Below are 15,881 nucleotides of genomic sequence, written 5' to 3'. Positions count from 1 at the left end.
AACTGCATTTCTCTGCAAAGTCCTGGAGACAGGATCTGCAAATTACCCTTAGCTTTCCCATACCTTCCCACTTGGATTCCGGTTTAGAAGCTGCTGTTTGAAAACCAGTACAGCAAGAAATCCGTGCCTTGTGCAGCCCAAAGGCCCAGGGTGTCTGTTTTTACCTGTGTCTTGTGGGGTGAAAGGCAGCAAACTGAGATAAATTAGTGGACTGCACATGGCTGGAGGAGGGCTGTGCTCTTGGGACCAGTTTGGGGTTGTTTTTTTTTTTTATAAGCTCTGTGTCTGGAACCAAGCAAGGGCAGCAGGTGAAAGGAAGCTGGCATGTACATCGAATGGCTCTGTAACTCAAGGGGATTAATTCCTGCTGACGGGAGTTGCTTCTATTGTGTTCTTCTGTAGCCCTTGCAGTGCCTGAAGGTATTGACGATGAGCGGCTGGAACCCTCCACCGGGTAACCGGAAGATGCACGGAGACCTCATGTATTTGTATGTCATCACGGTGGAGGATCGGCACGTCAGTATCACTGCATCCACTCGAGGATTTTACTTGAATCAGTGAGTAGATTCCGCCTGCCCTGCCCTGCCATGGGGAGCTTGCGATAGGCAGCTGGAAAAGAACCCACAAAGAAACAATTGCTGACTTTTTTTTGTTTGTTTGGTGGAAAATAGCCTATTTTAATTCAGTGATTACATGGGTTTGTAGGAGTTGCTATACTGGATTGGGCTGTTCAGTTACGCCTGGTACCATTTCTCCGCAGCGGATAAATGCCTGATGCTTTAGGGAAAGTTTAAACATCTCATAAAGTCATCAGCTAATTAGAGCATTTTGAGTTGGGAGGGAATTCCTTCCTGACCACTGCAACTATCTCATTTTGCCCTAAAGCAAAAGCACAGCCTGTCAGAACTTCCTAAGCTGGGCACAATTTGACTAGATTTTTTTTTTTTTTTTTTTTTTTTTGAATAGTGACTCAGACTGTTGAAGTGGCTGTGCTGTGCCTGGCAGTACATCCAGCCCAGTAGCCCGTAACGGAGGCCTATTGAGTTGAGGGTGGACAGGAGGGAACTTCAGAGCAGCGAACCCTGTTGTACCTGAGCAACCGTCAGCTCAGAAACATCTCTGGGTGGCCTCGATCCTGCAATCCAGATAATTGCCTGGGCAACCATAACTGTGTGTTTGAAATACAAGGTTATAATTCACAGAAGGAGAATGAAGCTGCCTGAAGAGGAGAGCTTAAAATGTAGAAGATAAAATTCAAGCTCATTTCCACCTTCTGTCTCATTATGAAGTGGAAGTGCTCTGTGTTAAACTAGCTCGTGGAAGAAATAATTTGTAGACCATTGTTTCCCCCAGATCTGTAAAAATAAATGTGTACCCTTAGACTCATTACTGTTAACATCTGAGACCAAGTGGCACAATGAACATGAAACAAGTGGCCTTTCTGAGTCTGGCAAAATGTGACCTGGAGAGGGGGACCTGTCTGTGTGCTCCTGGCAGGCCTGGTGCTCAGCCTTCCAGCTGGGGGTCAAGGTGTCCTGCGAGGGCACTGTTGGGTATGGTTGGTGCCATTACTGTTGGGTTCTCTGTTAAGCAAAGACCCTTTTAATGTGTTTGGGAAGCTCTGTGAAATCACTCCTTCCCAGCTATGAAAATGTAAGCCTTTCTTGGCCCTGGTCATGGCTGAAGAAGGTCTACGTTAAATTTGCTGTGCAAGCCATCAGGGCCCAGGTACAGGGTTACTAGCTGTGTCGCACGTGGAGAGATTGGAGGGGGCCCTTGCAGCTCGTGTGCTACGTGGTCTCCGTTCTGCAAGCCATGGCACATTGTGCAGGCCTGTCATGCGGCGCATAGGTGGGAAGCTGCATCCATGTCCCACGTCCCTCGGGTATGGGAAGTCTCAGGTGAGACAACGGCTTGTGACTTTTGTTTCTTTTTCCTCTTGCAGGTCTACTGCATACAACTTCAATCCCAAACCTGCAAACCCCAGTTTTCTCAGTCATTCCTTGGTGGAACTACTTAACCAGATCAGCCCTACCTTCAAAAAAAACTTTTCCGCTCTGCAGAAGAAACGGTAGCAGCACTTTTTCCTCTCTAGTTGCCCCGAGTAGCCTGTTGTGAAGCTGCTTGGTGAGGCTTAGCTCTGTGGCTGGGTCTGTGGGAACTGGATACCACTGATACAGCAAGGGTTGCAGTGCCTGCTTTCTCTGAGCTCACGTAGTGGTGGGGTGGTTGGGACATGCGAGTCTGGGCAGCAAGGACCACAAAACACCTGACTAAATGTCGTGGCACCACCCTGATGTAACTGGCTTTTCCCTTGCTCGAAACATGGAGCTGTCAGAGCTGATGCGACTTGTCTGGTGATGCTCAGCACGACAGTGACAGAGGCCAGTGGAAGCCCAGAGTCCTGATCCTTATCCACGGGATGGTTTCCCTTGGCTGTAGCTCCCACATGGCGCTTGCCTACAGCACGTAGATTTGTGGATTTTGGCTCTGCCTAAAGCAAGGGGTGGGATGACAACAGCTTGCTGTTGCCATGGGAGTATCCTACCTGGGATTTGGAGTGCTCTGTTCCTGCTGAGAAACTGAACATTTAGGGCAATTTGTGCAGTGGGAGAGAAGGCCCAAAGGTGGACCGTGGTGTTCATACAAGGGGCACTGCTGATGTGTTGACTGGCTCCTGAGATGTGGGTCTCCTCGCTGAGTCTCCATGTTGGCTACATGCCTCATGGGAGACTTGATGACTTCCTAGCTAGCCAGCCAGCAAAGAGTTAATGTGAAGCATGGCCACATGCTGCAGCAGTGACTGGGCTAGTAACCTGAGCAGTAGGTACTTCTCCTCTGAATCCAAAAAAGAGACCGAAGCATAAAATATCAGGGAAAGAAACACATGAGGGCTTTGCGCAGGCTTTACAGTGGAGAGAGAGTAATTATTTTGAACATGTCTGTGCTTGTTCATTTTCTTTAATTTCCTGTAGCTTCTGTAATAATAAAATAACCAATGTATTGTTCTATTCTCCTGTCCTTGCTGCAGGGACCATTTATTCTGCTCCAGGACAGTGGGTCCTGTGCAAAAGCCTGCCATTCTTTAGAGTCCACTTTAATGAACTGCCTCGGCTCAGCAGGGTGCAAATTGACAGGCACATTGTGCGGCTTTCAGGAGCTCTGCTTCTGCTCTCATTAGGAAGATGAAAGTGACACTAGACAAGGGCTGGAAATTAGCAGTGGCCTCCAGCCACCACTGTGACTATCTGGCCATTTAAAAATGATTATACTACTGCTGCTTGGGCCAGGAGTAAATACAGATGAGACTCCAGCACCTGCTGAGAGCAGACAGATTACAGGAGAGGCCGTTTGGTGAAGCCTGCTTTTTCACTTCATTAGGGGCTGTGTGCTGTAGGCTGGTTTTATGACACAGCCCTTACGGAACTGGTGTGAAAGCTGAGGGCCAAGGCTGAGAGGTGGTAGCTGGGAGTGGGATCTCTGGTGGTACACCTGAGGATAAAACTGGGGAATGGGGGATGGGGAGAGCCAGGGTGATTCTGCAGACTGCTGTTGAGGGATGCTGCCCATGCCCATCAGTCGTGGGACACAGTACTTGTTCAGTGAGCATCCGCTGTGCTGCTCGTGAGGCCTGGTCTTGTTCTGTTGTTTGTCAGAAGCTGGTGCTGCAGCAGAGGGAAAAATCTCTTAGAACAGAAAGGAGTCTTCCTTTGGAAAATGTCTAATGGTTTTCATTCCCAAACTAGGGTTCAGAGACACCCTTTTGAAAGGATAGCCACTCCTTTCCAAGTGTACAGCTGGACGGCTCCGCAAGCAGAACACGCCATGGACTGCGTCCGGGCAGAAGACGCTTATACTTCTAGACTGGGCTATGAAGAGCACATACCTGGACAGGTACTGGTCTTGCTTTGCCTGAGAACACTGGCCAGAGTTTTGCTGCCAGCTGTGCTGGGAACCAGTTAACTTTTAACAAGTAAACCGCTCCTATTTGTTGGAAGGGTTTTGCTCATCAAGGCAAAACTCGCAGCAGTCCTTGTTCTTGACAGTGCCCTTGACTACAGGGGCTGTGCTGCTCAGGCTGCAACTCCCTGAGCACATAAAGATCTGAGGGGAGCACTTTCTGCTTGGGTGTCTGTAAATGCCACGTCCCTGCTCTGATGAGTACCACTGCACCGAAGGCAGAGCGCCTCTCCGTGCCAGTCAGGCCTGGAACAGCTCTTGTGTCGCAGCAAGCTATTCCAGATACTTCAGTTGCAGCTTCATAGCCTAGAATCCTGCAGGGGCTGTAATGGGCAGCTGTTTGCCTGCAGCGTGACCACATTGCAGCAGTGTGGTGGCTGATGAGACCTGCACCGTGCTTCTTTAGAGCTCGCGGGCTGCTGTGCCAGTTAAACGGCACTGCGTAAGCCGGGCTAATGTGAGATCTACCCTGAACTGCTGCGAGTTCGCTCCCGAGGAGTGTTCCTTCCTGCTGCCAACTCGCTTCCTCTGAACTCCATGGCAGCCTGAATTCTTGTCCCTTCCCCTCCCTTCTCTCACAAAATGCCCCGTAAAGCCCCTTCCTACACAATGCATTGCTTCCCACGAGGCTTTTGACTCTTTCAGACCAGAGACTGGAACGAGGAGCTGCAGACCACGCGAGAGCTGCCGCGCAAGAACCTGCCCGAGAGGCTGCTGAGGGAACGGGCGATCTTCAAGGTAACTTTGGGATGTGCAGGCAACTCCTCTGCTGCCTGTATCTCATCTGGACGCTTCGCCTGGGCTACCCTTTAGAAACTGCAAGAGGCGGATCCCTGCCTGTAAGCCAAGGGGTCTTGTTGTCTCTTGCACGTCTGCCTTCTGCTCCCAGCCCCACGGTGAAGAATTGTGCTCCTTGACCCGCTGTCTCCTTGCTGACCCCGAGGCAGCCTCCTCCTAGTCCTCTGCTGTTCTGTCTGATCCAGTCCTTCGAGTGGGTGGGAGGAACTAGAGGGAGGGGGGACACACTGACACCTAAGCCCTGCTCTGCAGAGAGCTAATGAGTCTGAGCCGTGCTGATCCTTAATGATCTGGCTCCTGGAGCTTGTATCCAAGCCCCTAGCCGGGCTCATGAAAGCAAAAGCCAGCTGACCTGCCTGCCTGCTGGAAGGCTGTCAGGAAGAGAGGAGTGAAGGAGAAATTTGGAGGGAGCTTTGGAAGCGAGGTGCCGGGACGGTGAGAGCCTTTCCTTACCCAGCTTTCTCTCCACCTACCTCCAGGTTCACAGCGACTTCACTGCAGCAGCAACAAGAGGTGCTATGGCTGTCATTGATGGCAATGTCATGGCCATCAACCCCAGTGAAGAGACCAAGATGCAGATGTTCATCTGGAACAACATTTTTTTCAGCCTGGGCTTTGACGTCCGTGACCACTACAAGGACTTTGGCGGAGATGTTGCTGCTTACGTCGCTCCTACCAATGATCTCAATGGTGTGCGGACCTATAATGCTGTGGATGTAGAAGGGCTGTACACGCTGGGGACTGTAGTGGTGGATTACAGAGGTTACAGGGTGACAGCTCAGTCTATTATTCCTGGCATCTTGGAACGGGAGCAGGAACAGAGCGTCATCTATGGGTCAATAGACTTTGGCAAGACAGTTGTCTCGCACCCCAAGTACCTGGAGCTGCTGGAGAAGACCAGCAGGCCGCTTAAAATCCAGAAGCACAAAGTCCTCAATGACAAGAATGAGGAGGTGGAGCTGTGCTCCTCAGTGGAGTGCAAAGGCATTATTGGCAACGACGGGCGTCACTACATCCTGGACCTGCTCCGTACTTTCCCTCCAGATCTAAACTTCCTGCCCGTTGAAGGGGAGGAGATGCCAGAGGAATGTAAGAAAATGGGGTTCCCCAAGCAGCACAGACACAAGCTTTGCTGTCTCCGGCAAGAGCTGGTTGATGCCTTTGTAGAACACAGGTAAGCTGAGCTCTCCGCTTCCTCCACCCGCAACTGGTAACAGTCCAAGTCAGGACCACGCCGTGGTGTCCCAGGGACATCGCAGCAGAGCTCCCAGAAGTGGGCAGCTAACGTCCCCATTGCGTAGTGCAGGTGCAATTGTAGAAACTTCAGTCACAAGCTGAAAACGGTAGGGGTGCTGCCAGGGTTACAGGGAGCCAGGGGAAGAGGTGGTTTGCGTTTTAGTCTCCAGATGTGTTTTTGTTTCCTGTCCAGACATTTAGAAGTTCTTCTTTCCCTGCAGATAGCCTGTGCACCTGATGGCTAGGGAATGGGAAGGATTTACCCTTCTTTTTAAGGTTCTCAGATATCTTCAATGCTACCTTTTTTTCCTGGAGGCTGAAAAAAATTCCCTATGGGAACTGCTGTGGGCACTTTTTTGGTGGGATGTGTTGGCGTTTGGGCTCGCTCAGTGCCGGCAAGGGAGTGGGAGCTCGACAGGTCGAAGTTGTGTGATGCTGGTGATGTTAACGCTCCTTCTGATGCGGGGGGCTGCAGGGGCTCTGCTATCAGATGGTCAGAGCCTGTGCTTCACTTGCCGGGAAGACAAGCCCTCGAGTTGCTGACGGAGGAGCCCTGCCCGCTGAACAACCAGTTCTGCAGCCAGCGCCCTTCCCAATTCTGCCACGTGCCTGCAGGCAGGCTTTGCTGCTCCCTGGGAGAGCTTCCAGACCAGCAGCCTGCAGGACTATGGCTGTAGGGTGCTGCTGCTGCTCCTTGGCTAGCAGAGGCTGGGCCTTTCTCTGCTCAGGTCTCCTGGCAAAACTGCTGCTGGCTTGTGTTCGACTAGTCCTGTGTGTCTGGCAGCGAGAGTCCTCCTGAGCTGTGTGTGGAAAGCAAAACCGCTGCAAGAAGATTAGTTTCCCATTGTGGTGGGTAATGAAGACCCACTTTTTTTTTTTTTGGCTTCTGCCAATAAACTAATATGCCCTCCTTTGATTTTTGGAAAGCTCATGGGAAGAGGGTGTACGTCCTGTCTTTGCACAGGGAAACTGTATGGTCTGTAATGCTAACTGTGAGGTTTTTCCTCACAGAGCAGTGGTGATCCTCTTGGATTCTCCTGCTGTGCTGAGTTCCTCTTTCCCTTTACCGTAGGTATCTCTTATTCATGAAGCTGGCTGCGCTGCAGCTGATGCAGCAGAAAGCCAACAAGCAGGAGAGCTCAGGTGCACTGGAAAATGGCGCCTCTCCGGAGAACGGTACTGCAGACAGCGAGAAATCTGAGTCAGAGGATGGTAAAATAGACGATAACGTGACTGGACTTGATCAGGTGAAAGAGCTCGCTGAGACCATTGCATCTGATGATGGAGCAGGTATTTCATCCTCAGCACCAGAAGCAGCCCAGGCTTCCTGCCCTGGCTGGTGGGCTGTGCCGCTGGTCGGGGCTACACCAGGCTGAGGTGGTCGGGGTGATTATTTGTTGTTAAGCAGGACAAGCACTGGCTGCTTCTGTCAATATTTCGTAGCTCTCTGCGTAGAGCTGCTCACATACTAAGGAATTAATCACCCTGGGGGCCGGTCGGGTAGGTGGGCAAGTGTCTCTGAATGCAGCAAGCCCATCGGCTCTGCTGCAGGAGCAAGAGCCTGGCCAGCAAAATGGCCTGCGGGCTGGGCTGCCAGAGGCTGGGAGCGGGTGGAGGGAGCGGGCTGGGCTGGGCTGGGAGGCCTGTGATGCACAGGCGCCTTTGGGGATCCTGGGCTTGGAGTTCAGAGTATCTGTGGTTGGGGGGGGGGTGTGTGTGTGTGTGTGTCTGTGGCTTTTCTGGGTCATCTTATGTGCTTTTGTTCAGCCTTTGCATGTTGCAGCCATCCTCCTTTCCAAGTATCTTGCAATTGATTGTTTTTATAATGGATTTCTGCAGGATGTGCCATTGTTGCTGCTTTTAGTAACAGAATTGTCTCTTAATTTAATAGCTAGGCTTGTCACTTTCTGAAATCCGCATTCATTTGTATTCTGGTTTTTTCTCCTGCTCCAGTGGATCCCAAAAGCAGAGAAGTGATTCGAAACGCTTGCAAGGCTGTAGGCTCCATTAGTGACACGTCATTTGACATTCGGTTTAACCCAGATATCTTCTCACCAGGTATGTGTACAGAGAGCTGGTTTTAGTCCTCCTTCAGAGGAGCGCTGGGTCCAGCCAGCTACAGACAAAAAATGGTGTTCTGCAGCCAAGAATATTGCTGGCTTTTGGCTCACTGGGCATGGTGCAAGATTCTCCGTGAAGCACAAAGATACAGAGAAGAGAAAGAAGTGTAATTGATTGCAATGCTCAGACTGCCAAATGCAGGCAGTAAGCTGTCTCCCACCGCTGTGCTCGGGGGAGGTCTGCAGATTGCTGCCAAGAATCTTCTTGCGATTCTCCAGCATCCCAGCTGCTAGACCACACGAAAAGAAGCAAAGGGAAGGAAAAACTTAAATTTGATCCTAATGTAGTTTACACAAAAACCAGCAGTTGTAGTTGGATGACTGATGTTGCATCCTCGGTGAAGGGCAGGGTTTGTTTTAGTAACGTTATGGTAAGCAGGTCACAGTGCCCTTTCAAGTGCATGCACCACTGTATGTCGCTTTCCATGGCTGGAATCAGTATTTTTCATTCGGAAATACAGAAGAAGCTCCCAGAGTGTTTATGGGGGTGCATACCGAAACTGTACACGTGCAGATTGCAGGGAAATGGCCCAAGAGTTGAATTTAGCTTGGAATAAATGTCAGAAGGAGCATGTTTGAAATGCCCAAGCACCTTCTAAGGCTGGTAAGGATTAGCGCTTTAACACTGACTTTGCAGCGAGAATTTAAAACCTAATTTTAATTTTGGTGTGCAAAAAGCAAAAGGCTCTGAGTTTCTAGCACTTGCAGTATTTGCTGGTCCATCTGCTGAAACGTCCCCACTCCAGTCTAGCCAGTTGACTCTTCTGCACTGGAAGTGTACACAGCACTCTGCCATAGGTAGAACGGACCAGATAAAGAGCAGAATTGGTGCCTTTAAAAGCTGTGTTAAGAGTGAATGAATGGGCAAGAGCAGCGCAGCTGCTAACCGAGCAGAGCAGCTAATGCTCGTTCCACTGAAACCTGTTGTGAAGCGAAGTGCCTTTAGTGCAAGGGAGACAGAATCACTTCAGTTTTTACCCGCTTTTCCTATACGCTTTCTGCTTATGACTCGTTTTGTCTTTGAGTTGATGTGGTTTATGTTCTTCTCGCTTGCCCTCCTAGGTGTTCGCTTTCCCGAGTCCAGCAAAGAGGAGGTGCAGGATCAGAAGCAGCTGCTGAAGGATGCTGCTGCGTTCTTGCTCTCGTGCCAGATCCCAGGTTTGGTAAGGACCCGAGCACCAGCAGTAGTGTCCCCTCTGACAGCTTGCCTCAAGCCTGGCCGCTCTGAGCAAGCCCTGAGCCGGCAGCGCGCCAGCTTCGCCCCCCCAGCGCGCGCTGTGTCCTGCTGGCAGCCGCGTTGGGGCACCAGCGGCGAAGTGGGGGGCGCAGCCCAGGCATCTCGGGTGCAAGCGCAAGAGGGGGTTTCCACTTCCTCTTACATCACGGCACAATTGTCCCACCTCAGTCCAGCAAAGAATTTTTGACACTGGTAATTAACAGCTATTGCTAGGAGTTTGGGACAATAAAGGCCACGTAAGGCATCCTCCCTAGCCCTGGGCACCCTGCACAACTTACTGGTACTGTCAGACCCTGATGGTGACTCAGTTGGTGACTAATAATTTGGAGTGAACTGGGATATTGTTCTTACTGGTGTCTATTACTAGAAACTCCCTCTCTGTGTTAAGCATTTTGGATGCTTACCCATGCAGCTGGATAGATAAGAAATACCAGCCTTTCCCTTCTCAAGGCGCTCTCTAAATTGACTCCGATGCGTACATTACAGCAGGCGTGTGACTAGGAGGGTAGAACGGATGATCTCCAAGAGGTTGGGGAGTTGTTGGTCTTAGGTAGGAGCAGATTTTCCTTGCTGGAAGGTTTTTTCTGAACTCTAAATCCACTAGTTTTGTGGTCAGCATAACCTTTAAGACCAACTATTCAGCCTTTGAATAAAAAAGGAGGGGGAGCAAATCGGGAACGGGCTTGGTGACTGTAGTTTTACAAGACAGTTGATGCGTTAGGATATAAACCCAGAACGCTGCACAAGCATGTGTGAGGGCAAGTCCCAGGCCAGCTGCTGTAAGCAGGCAGTCCTCCGTACGCCGCGTATCGGAGAGTAACTGGTGTCACTCCATGACGTGAATTAAGCGACTCTTTATCAGCACTGCAACACAACTTCAGACGCCACTGCCATTTCACCTTATCAGCTGAGCGTGCACAACTCCCTGTAGCCTTTTAATTGGAAATGGTTTTTAGTTGGTGACTGTGAGGCCCGTAAAGAAGGGTGAGCCCGCTCGTTCCCCAAGCGTTAGTTAAATAAGCCGTGCCAAAGGGAAAGCGGTTCTCAGTGCCTGAGCCGCAGGAATCCTCCGAGTCCCTGCTCTGCTGCTGAGTCCCTGTGTGGCCTCGGGCAAACCGGTGGAAGCCGTGCGCTGAGCTGCGCCGGCCGCCGTCGCCGTCTCCTTGGGCTCCTCAGCGCTTGGTTACACGGCTCTGCGCTGCTCCACGGGGCCTTTGCCTCCGCTCGTTTCGCCCCAGGGACTGGATGAAGCCTGAGCTGGTTTACTACGACAGTTGATCCCTCCGCACCTCAGTTGCTGGTGCTTACTGGGAGCACGTAGTGCTGGTCGTTCTCCACTGAGACCTGGCGGTGCGAGCGCAAGGAGCGTGCACAAACGGGGCTGTCCGCTGCAGGCATTCCCCTGCCCCTGTGGCGTGGTGGTCTCTGGGGTTACAGCACTGTGCCCCCCAGGAGAGCCTTGCCTCGGGGTCTCTCTGCCTTCGCAGGTAGCAGAGGTGTGTGGGGCCGGCCGCTGGGGAGCAGTGGTCCTGCCCCGCGCCCTCGCAGCGCTGGGGGGGTTGCCCTCCCCTTAGCGCTGGAGGTGCAGTTCTCCCTCCTGCTGCTGGCTCCTGCTTGCGGCCCCGCTGCTGTGCCGGGGGCTCGAGGCCGTGGCCGCTCGGGGTTTCCTCTGTGCCGGGTCCCAGAGCAGCCATCCTGCCCCAGAGCGGAGCAGAGGAGGCACTAACCAGCTGCACGAGCTCCTGAGGAGTCTCTCCAGGCTGGATTTATCCACTTTGCTGGCTGTGGAACCTACGGCTGGAGGCAGGGAGCACCTGGCAGCCCTGGCTCTGGCTGATCAGTGCTCGATACTTGCCAGTTCTTGCTGTGCTTGTAACTTAAATGTCATCCTTGGAAATTGCCTTCTCTGTCAGGCAACGCCTTTTTCCCTCCCCAGTCAGATAATTTTTTTTTTAAAACTGAAATTCTTTACTTCATGTCTGCTTTCGGTAACTGAAGTTTGTATATACCCTGCAGGTCAAAGACTGCCTGGATCACACAGTGCTCCCGATGGATGGGGCCACCTTAGCAGAGGCCATGCACCAGAGGGGCATCAACATGCGTTACCTAGGCAAAGTGATCAACTTCATCACCAAGACCCCTGGCCGAGCTCAGCTGGATCACATTTTTGTAAGCAGCAGGCTTAATTTCGGGCTGTCGGTTAAAACCACCAATTTGCCCTGTATAGATTCCAACTTGGCCAATTGTTTTCTCTGTGTAAAAAAAAAAAAATAAAAAAAAAATAAAAATAAACAGCTTCAAAAATAGAGGAGGAGGGAGAAGGACCTGTGAGTGGTGGGTGGGGAGTTCTGCTCCCAAATCCTTTGTGGCTTTCATAATGTTGGGGGGTTTGCCTGTCCTTGGGGATAGAGAAGTGCTCCAGGGATTCCCAAGTGTAACAGCAGGTAACGCAGGTGGGTTTTAAGCCGTGCATTTTGGCTTTTTTTTTTTTTTTTTAAGCCTCTAAAATCCATCAGAGCTTTGGATCAAACAGGACAGTGCTGTGAGCGCAGCCGCCCGTGAGCACGTGCCGGGCTGGTGCCTGCGGTAGCTCCGTTAGCGCTGGGCTGTGCCGCACGGGTGGCTTGCGGTCACCGGGCGGGGGATGCAGGGGGCTCTTCCCCAGCTCCAGGAGTGCTGTCAAATGCAGAACAGCTCTGCTCTGCAGGGGAGAGGCTGGGGCAGTCTCGTGCAGATCTCGATACGAGCCCCTTCAAAAGCAGCGTGTGTTTCCCTTGTTACTGACTCTTGGCCTGTTCTTTATTCCTTTGGGCAGAAAATAGGAATCAGCGAATTGATCACTCGATCGGCTAAACACATCTTCAAGACGTACCTCCAGGTATGACCCGCAGCCTGACCTCTTGCCTCCCGTGTCCTCTCTAATGACTCTTCCCCACGAGCAGAGCGCCGTTCCGTCGCTGCTCGTTAGGCAGGTCGCGGGGGTTGCTTAGCAACGGGAAGTACAATCTCATTAGTGCTAAACTAGGTACAGGCCTGTGCGCAAGGGAAAACAAGTTCCCACTTGAAGATGGCTTTCCCAGAGAGTAATCATTCATGCTTTTCTTCCCCAGATCCTCACTCATTATGGTGAACGCTTTTAAAAGTGAAATCGCAGCTTGTTTTCCTTGTAATACCTTTTCCCCTTAAACAGTGTTACTTTTGCCCTTCTAAGAAGCTTTTTAAATGCATGAACACTGGTGCAGCCTCGGCCCTGCCTGTGCACAGCATAGCGATACACCTGGCTTTGTTCCAGCGTCAGGTCGTCTTTACGCTCTCTGGTTTCTCTGTCCCAGGTAGCAGCCCCAAATGGAACTATGCATTTGTGTGTGTACTTATGCATTATCTCTTGTATCTACATAATTCTGTCTGTGCTAGTTCCACTTGCAAATAGTGCCTTCCTCTCCTGGAAGAGTTCCCTGTTCCCGGTAGGACTGGATCTGTGTGCGGCTCGGGGTCAGAGCACTGCCGGTGTGATGGCGGGGCGCTTCCACGACTGATTTTGGTGTCTCGCTGCAGGGCGTGGAGCTGTCGGGTTTATCAGCAGCCATCAGCCACTTCCTCAATTGCTTCCTAAGCTCCTTTCCAAACCCCATTGCCCATCTTCCAGCTGATGAGCTGGTCTCCAAGAAAAAGAATAAGAAAAGGAAAAACAGGAACCTTGGAAATGCTGATAACACTGCATGGGCCAGCATGACCCCGCAGGAGCTTTGGAAGAATATTTGTTCAGAAGCAAAGAACTACTTCGATTTTAGCCTTGAATGGTAAGCAGAGCAAATTACCCTCGCTTGTGCCCGGGCTCTCACCAAGTGTCTGTGGCTCTTGCTGTTCTTTCATAGGACCTGCCTTTGTGACTTGTTGTCTGTTTGATTATAAACTTGTACTCTTGAGGGAGTCTTACAGGCTGATTATGGAAAGAAGCCAGGCAGGGAGCTGCAGGGGGAAGTGTAACTGAAATTGGGAATGGGGCGAAACCTGTGAGGCAAAGGCAGAGGAGGAAGGGAAGGCTCTCCTTAGTGGGGCAGAGGGGAGCAGAAGGCAAGAAGCTGAAGGAGTGTAGTAAAAAGATACTTGTCTATATAGACTATGATCTAGGCTGAAGGGAGCTTGTGTTCCAAAAACAAGGACAGCTTCTCCTGTATGTGAAAAAGAGGTGGTGAATAAGGCTGCTGGAGGGTGCAGATCGTGAGTGTTGAACTGGAACCTCAAGCAAAGTGGCCCAAGAGAAAAACCATGACTAGTTGGCTAGACCAGTGACCATCCCTTCACGTCAGGGACAGCTCACTCCTTACCAAGAGCTGGAGGCATCCAGCTCTCGCCTCAACTCTGCAGCGAGCTTTGAAGAGAGAGAACACGCACAGGATTTCAGTTGGGCATCTCTGAGCTGGAACAGATCGTTACAACCGCTGCGACGTTAGTCAGTGGTTTCAGTTAGCGCCCGGCTGTGCAGGGACCTGGGCCTCAGGGACTCCGCAGCGGAGGGATGTCCTTGAGCAGGAACTTACCTGAGAGCTGAAGCTTGTGTGTGCTTTTTGCAGTGAGAATGCTGACCAAGCAGCTGAAGTGTATAATCTACAGAAAATCACCCTGCTGCGTGAAATCTCCCTCAAAACTGGAGTCCAAGTAAGATCCACGTTCTCTTCCCTCCCTTCCCCACCATGTTCTGTACTGAGAAACAAGAAGTAAGTGCGAACTGCTTTGCAGGGGACAGCCTGTCAGATAGGCAGCGCGAGCCCCCAAAGGCCTTCGTGGTGTTAGTGGTGGAATACACGGAGAGAGATTTCTAGTCCAGGTCCCTGGATTAGCCAACCTGGACACCGTTCCTGTAGCTGGCTCTGCCTGACAAACCAAACGCGCGTCTGAAGCTGATGGACACGCGCGCTCCCCTTCCAAAGAGGAGCAGCTCTTTGTCTGAGCAGAGCAGGGCTTTGGGGTTGTCCTTGCGTGAAGAACGGGGGTTCCTTCCCCACAGCACTGCCTTCTCACCCCTCTGCGGGGTGCGGGAGCTTGGCTGGGTGGGTTCCCTTGTTGGGGCTCCAGCAGTGGCACTGCGGTGCGGTCTCGGCACGCGCACGTGGTGGTGCGCCCTACACGCGACGGCCTCTCAAGGCTCTGTCCCCAGGTGGTGATACAGGAGACGTTTCGAGTGGGAAGCCACGTGCAGAATTCAAGGCTCATCTGCCCCTCTTCTCTTGCCGAGTCCCTGTGAAAGTGGTGACTGTGACCTCCCGTCTTTTCGGTCCCCCAGATACTGCTGAAAGAGTACAACTTCGACAACAGGCACAAGCCCACCTTCACAGAAGAGGATATTCTCAACATCTTCCCTGTAGTGAAGCACGTAAACCCCAAAGCCTCAGATGCTTTCCACTTCTTCCAGAGCGGGCAAGCAAAGGTTCAGCAAGGTACAGACCCAACGTGCCTCTGCCTCTCGAGGCAACTGCTGGTCAAGGGGAGAGCAGGGTATGTGTGGCACGGCCCGCTGCCCTCCACCAGCACGCCCCCAGCCACCCCGCTGTGGTAGAGAATCGGGGTCTCCAAGACCATCCGAAACCCACGCCCGCTGTAGAGTTACCAACGGGGAACGAGGGTGGAGGCGGGGCAGCGATTTCCTTCCCCGAGCTTTCGGTCCTTAGGCAGGGCAGTGCCCTGCTGCTGCCCGTCCCGCCGCTCGTTCCCCTCCGTGGGCACCAGGAGTGCCGGGGGGCGTTCCACCTCCATACGCGTACGAACGTGACTTCTTTCAGGTTTCTTGAAGGAGGGCTGCGAGCTCATCAATGAAGCCTTAAACTTGTTCAACAATGTGTATGGTGCTATGCATGTCGAAATCTGTGCCTGCCTGAGGCTGCTAGCTCGTCTCAACTACATCATGGGGGATTATTCAGAGGTAAGCAAGGGCTTGGATAGCGTCTGTTTACTCCCCTCATTCTTTCCCCGTGCTTGCTCAAGTGCACGGCACTGTGTGACTTGCTCTTGGGTCTCCTGTTCTGTTCAGGCCTTAAGCAATCAGCAGAAAGCGGTGCTAATGAGCGAGAGGGTCCTGGGTATTGAACATCCCAACACGATTCAAGAATACGTGAGTACGGGCTGCTGGGGGAGAAGCAGCGCCTCGTGTGTCCACCTGGAGTCTGTGAGCCTCAATTTGAGTCTGCATCTAGAAAACAGTTGCAGTTCTCCCTCCTTCTGCAGTGTTCTTCCCAGAACCCTCCCCTTTCCTAAGTTTTGCATCTTAGGATTTTGCAGACCGAGTACCGAGTGTTTGCGTTGCAAGCAGCTGGCATGGTCAGCCTTCCTGCTACTCAGTTTAGGATGTTGGGGTTTTGTCTGCTGAACGTTTGTTTATATTCATTAGTTCTGCTGCCTTTTGCCCTGGGCTTATGTCAAAGACAAAGGAAGAGAAAGAATCCCCCCAAAAGTGCAATCAGAATATCATATATAGAGGGGTCAATTTTGGATTATTTCTTGACGTGCGTAAGAGGAACTGAAATGAAACACTT

At 51.8% G+C, this 15,881-nt stretch overlaps 1 protein-coding gene across 2 annotated transcripts in view; it reads left to right on the top strand.

Annotated features, from left to right (window-relative positions):
• Positions 1-15,881, top strand: part of CLUH (CLUH binding protein of NUMT mRNA) — a 32,742-nt gene that overhangs the window by 9,129 nt on the left and 7,732 nt on the right. The window contains exons 6-20 of one of the 2 annotated variants that reach the window (XM_086475105.1): positions 403-557; positions 1,946-2,071; positions 3,747-3,894; positions 4,606-4,698; positions 5,238-5,932; positions 7,067-7,281; positions 7,927-8,052; positions 9,177-9,277; positions 11,368-11,520; positions 12,167-12,229; positions 12,907-13,151; positions 13,926-14,010; positions 14,636-14,789; positions 15,132-15,271; positions 15,380-15,460. In XM_086475105.1, coding sequence (XP_086331231.1) covers positions 403-557; positions 1,946-2,071; positions 3,747-3,894; positions 4,606-4,698; positions 5,238-5,932; positions 7,067-7,281; positions 7,927-8,052; positions 9,177-9,277; positions 11,368-11,520; positions 12,167-12,229; positions 12,907-13,151; positions 13,926-14,010; positions 14,636-14,789; positions 15,132-15,271; positions 15,380-15,460 — 2,580 coding nt within the window. Of the gene's footprint in view, positions 1-402; positions 558-1,945; positions 2,072-3,746; positions 3,895-4,605; positions 4,699-5,237; positions 5,933-7,066; positions 7,285-7,926; positions 8,053-9,176; positions 9,278-11,367; positions 11,521-12,166; positions 12,230-12,906; positions 13,152-13,925; positions 14,011-14,635; positions 14,790-15,131; positions 15,272-15,379; positions 15,461-15,881 lie in introns of both variants that reach the window. The other variant, XM_086475104.1, reaches the window with a different exon arrangement.

The sequence above is a fragment of the Leptosomus discolor genome, chromosome 18 (genome assembly GCF_034619465.1).
Source record: "Leptosomus discolor isolate bLepDis1 chromosome 18, bLepDis1.hap2, whole genome shotgun sequence".
Taxonomy (NCBI): domain Eukaryota; kingdom Metazoa; phylum Chordata; class Aves; order Leptosomiformes; family Leptosomidae; genus Leptosomus; species Leptosomus discolor.
This window is presented reverse-complemented; position numbering and strand designations above follow the sequence as displayed.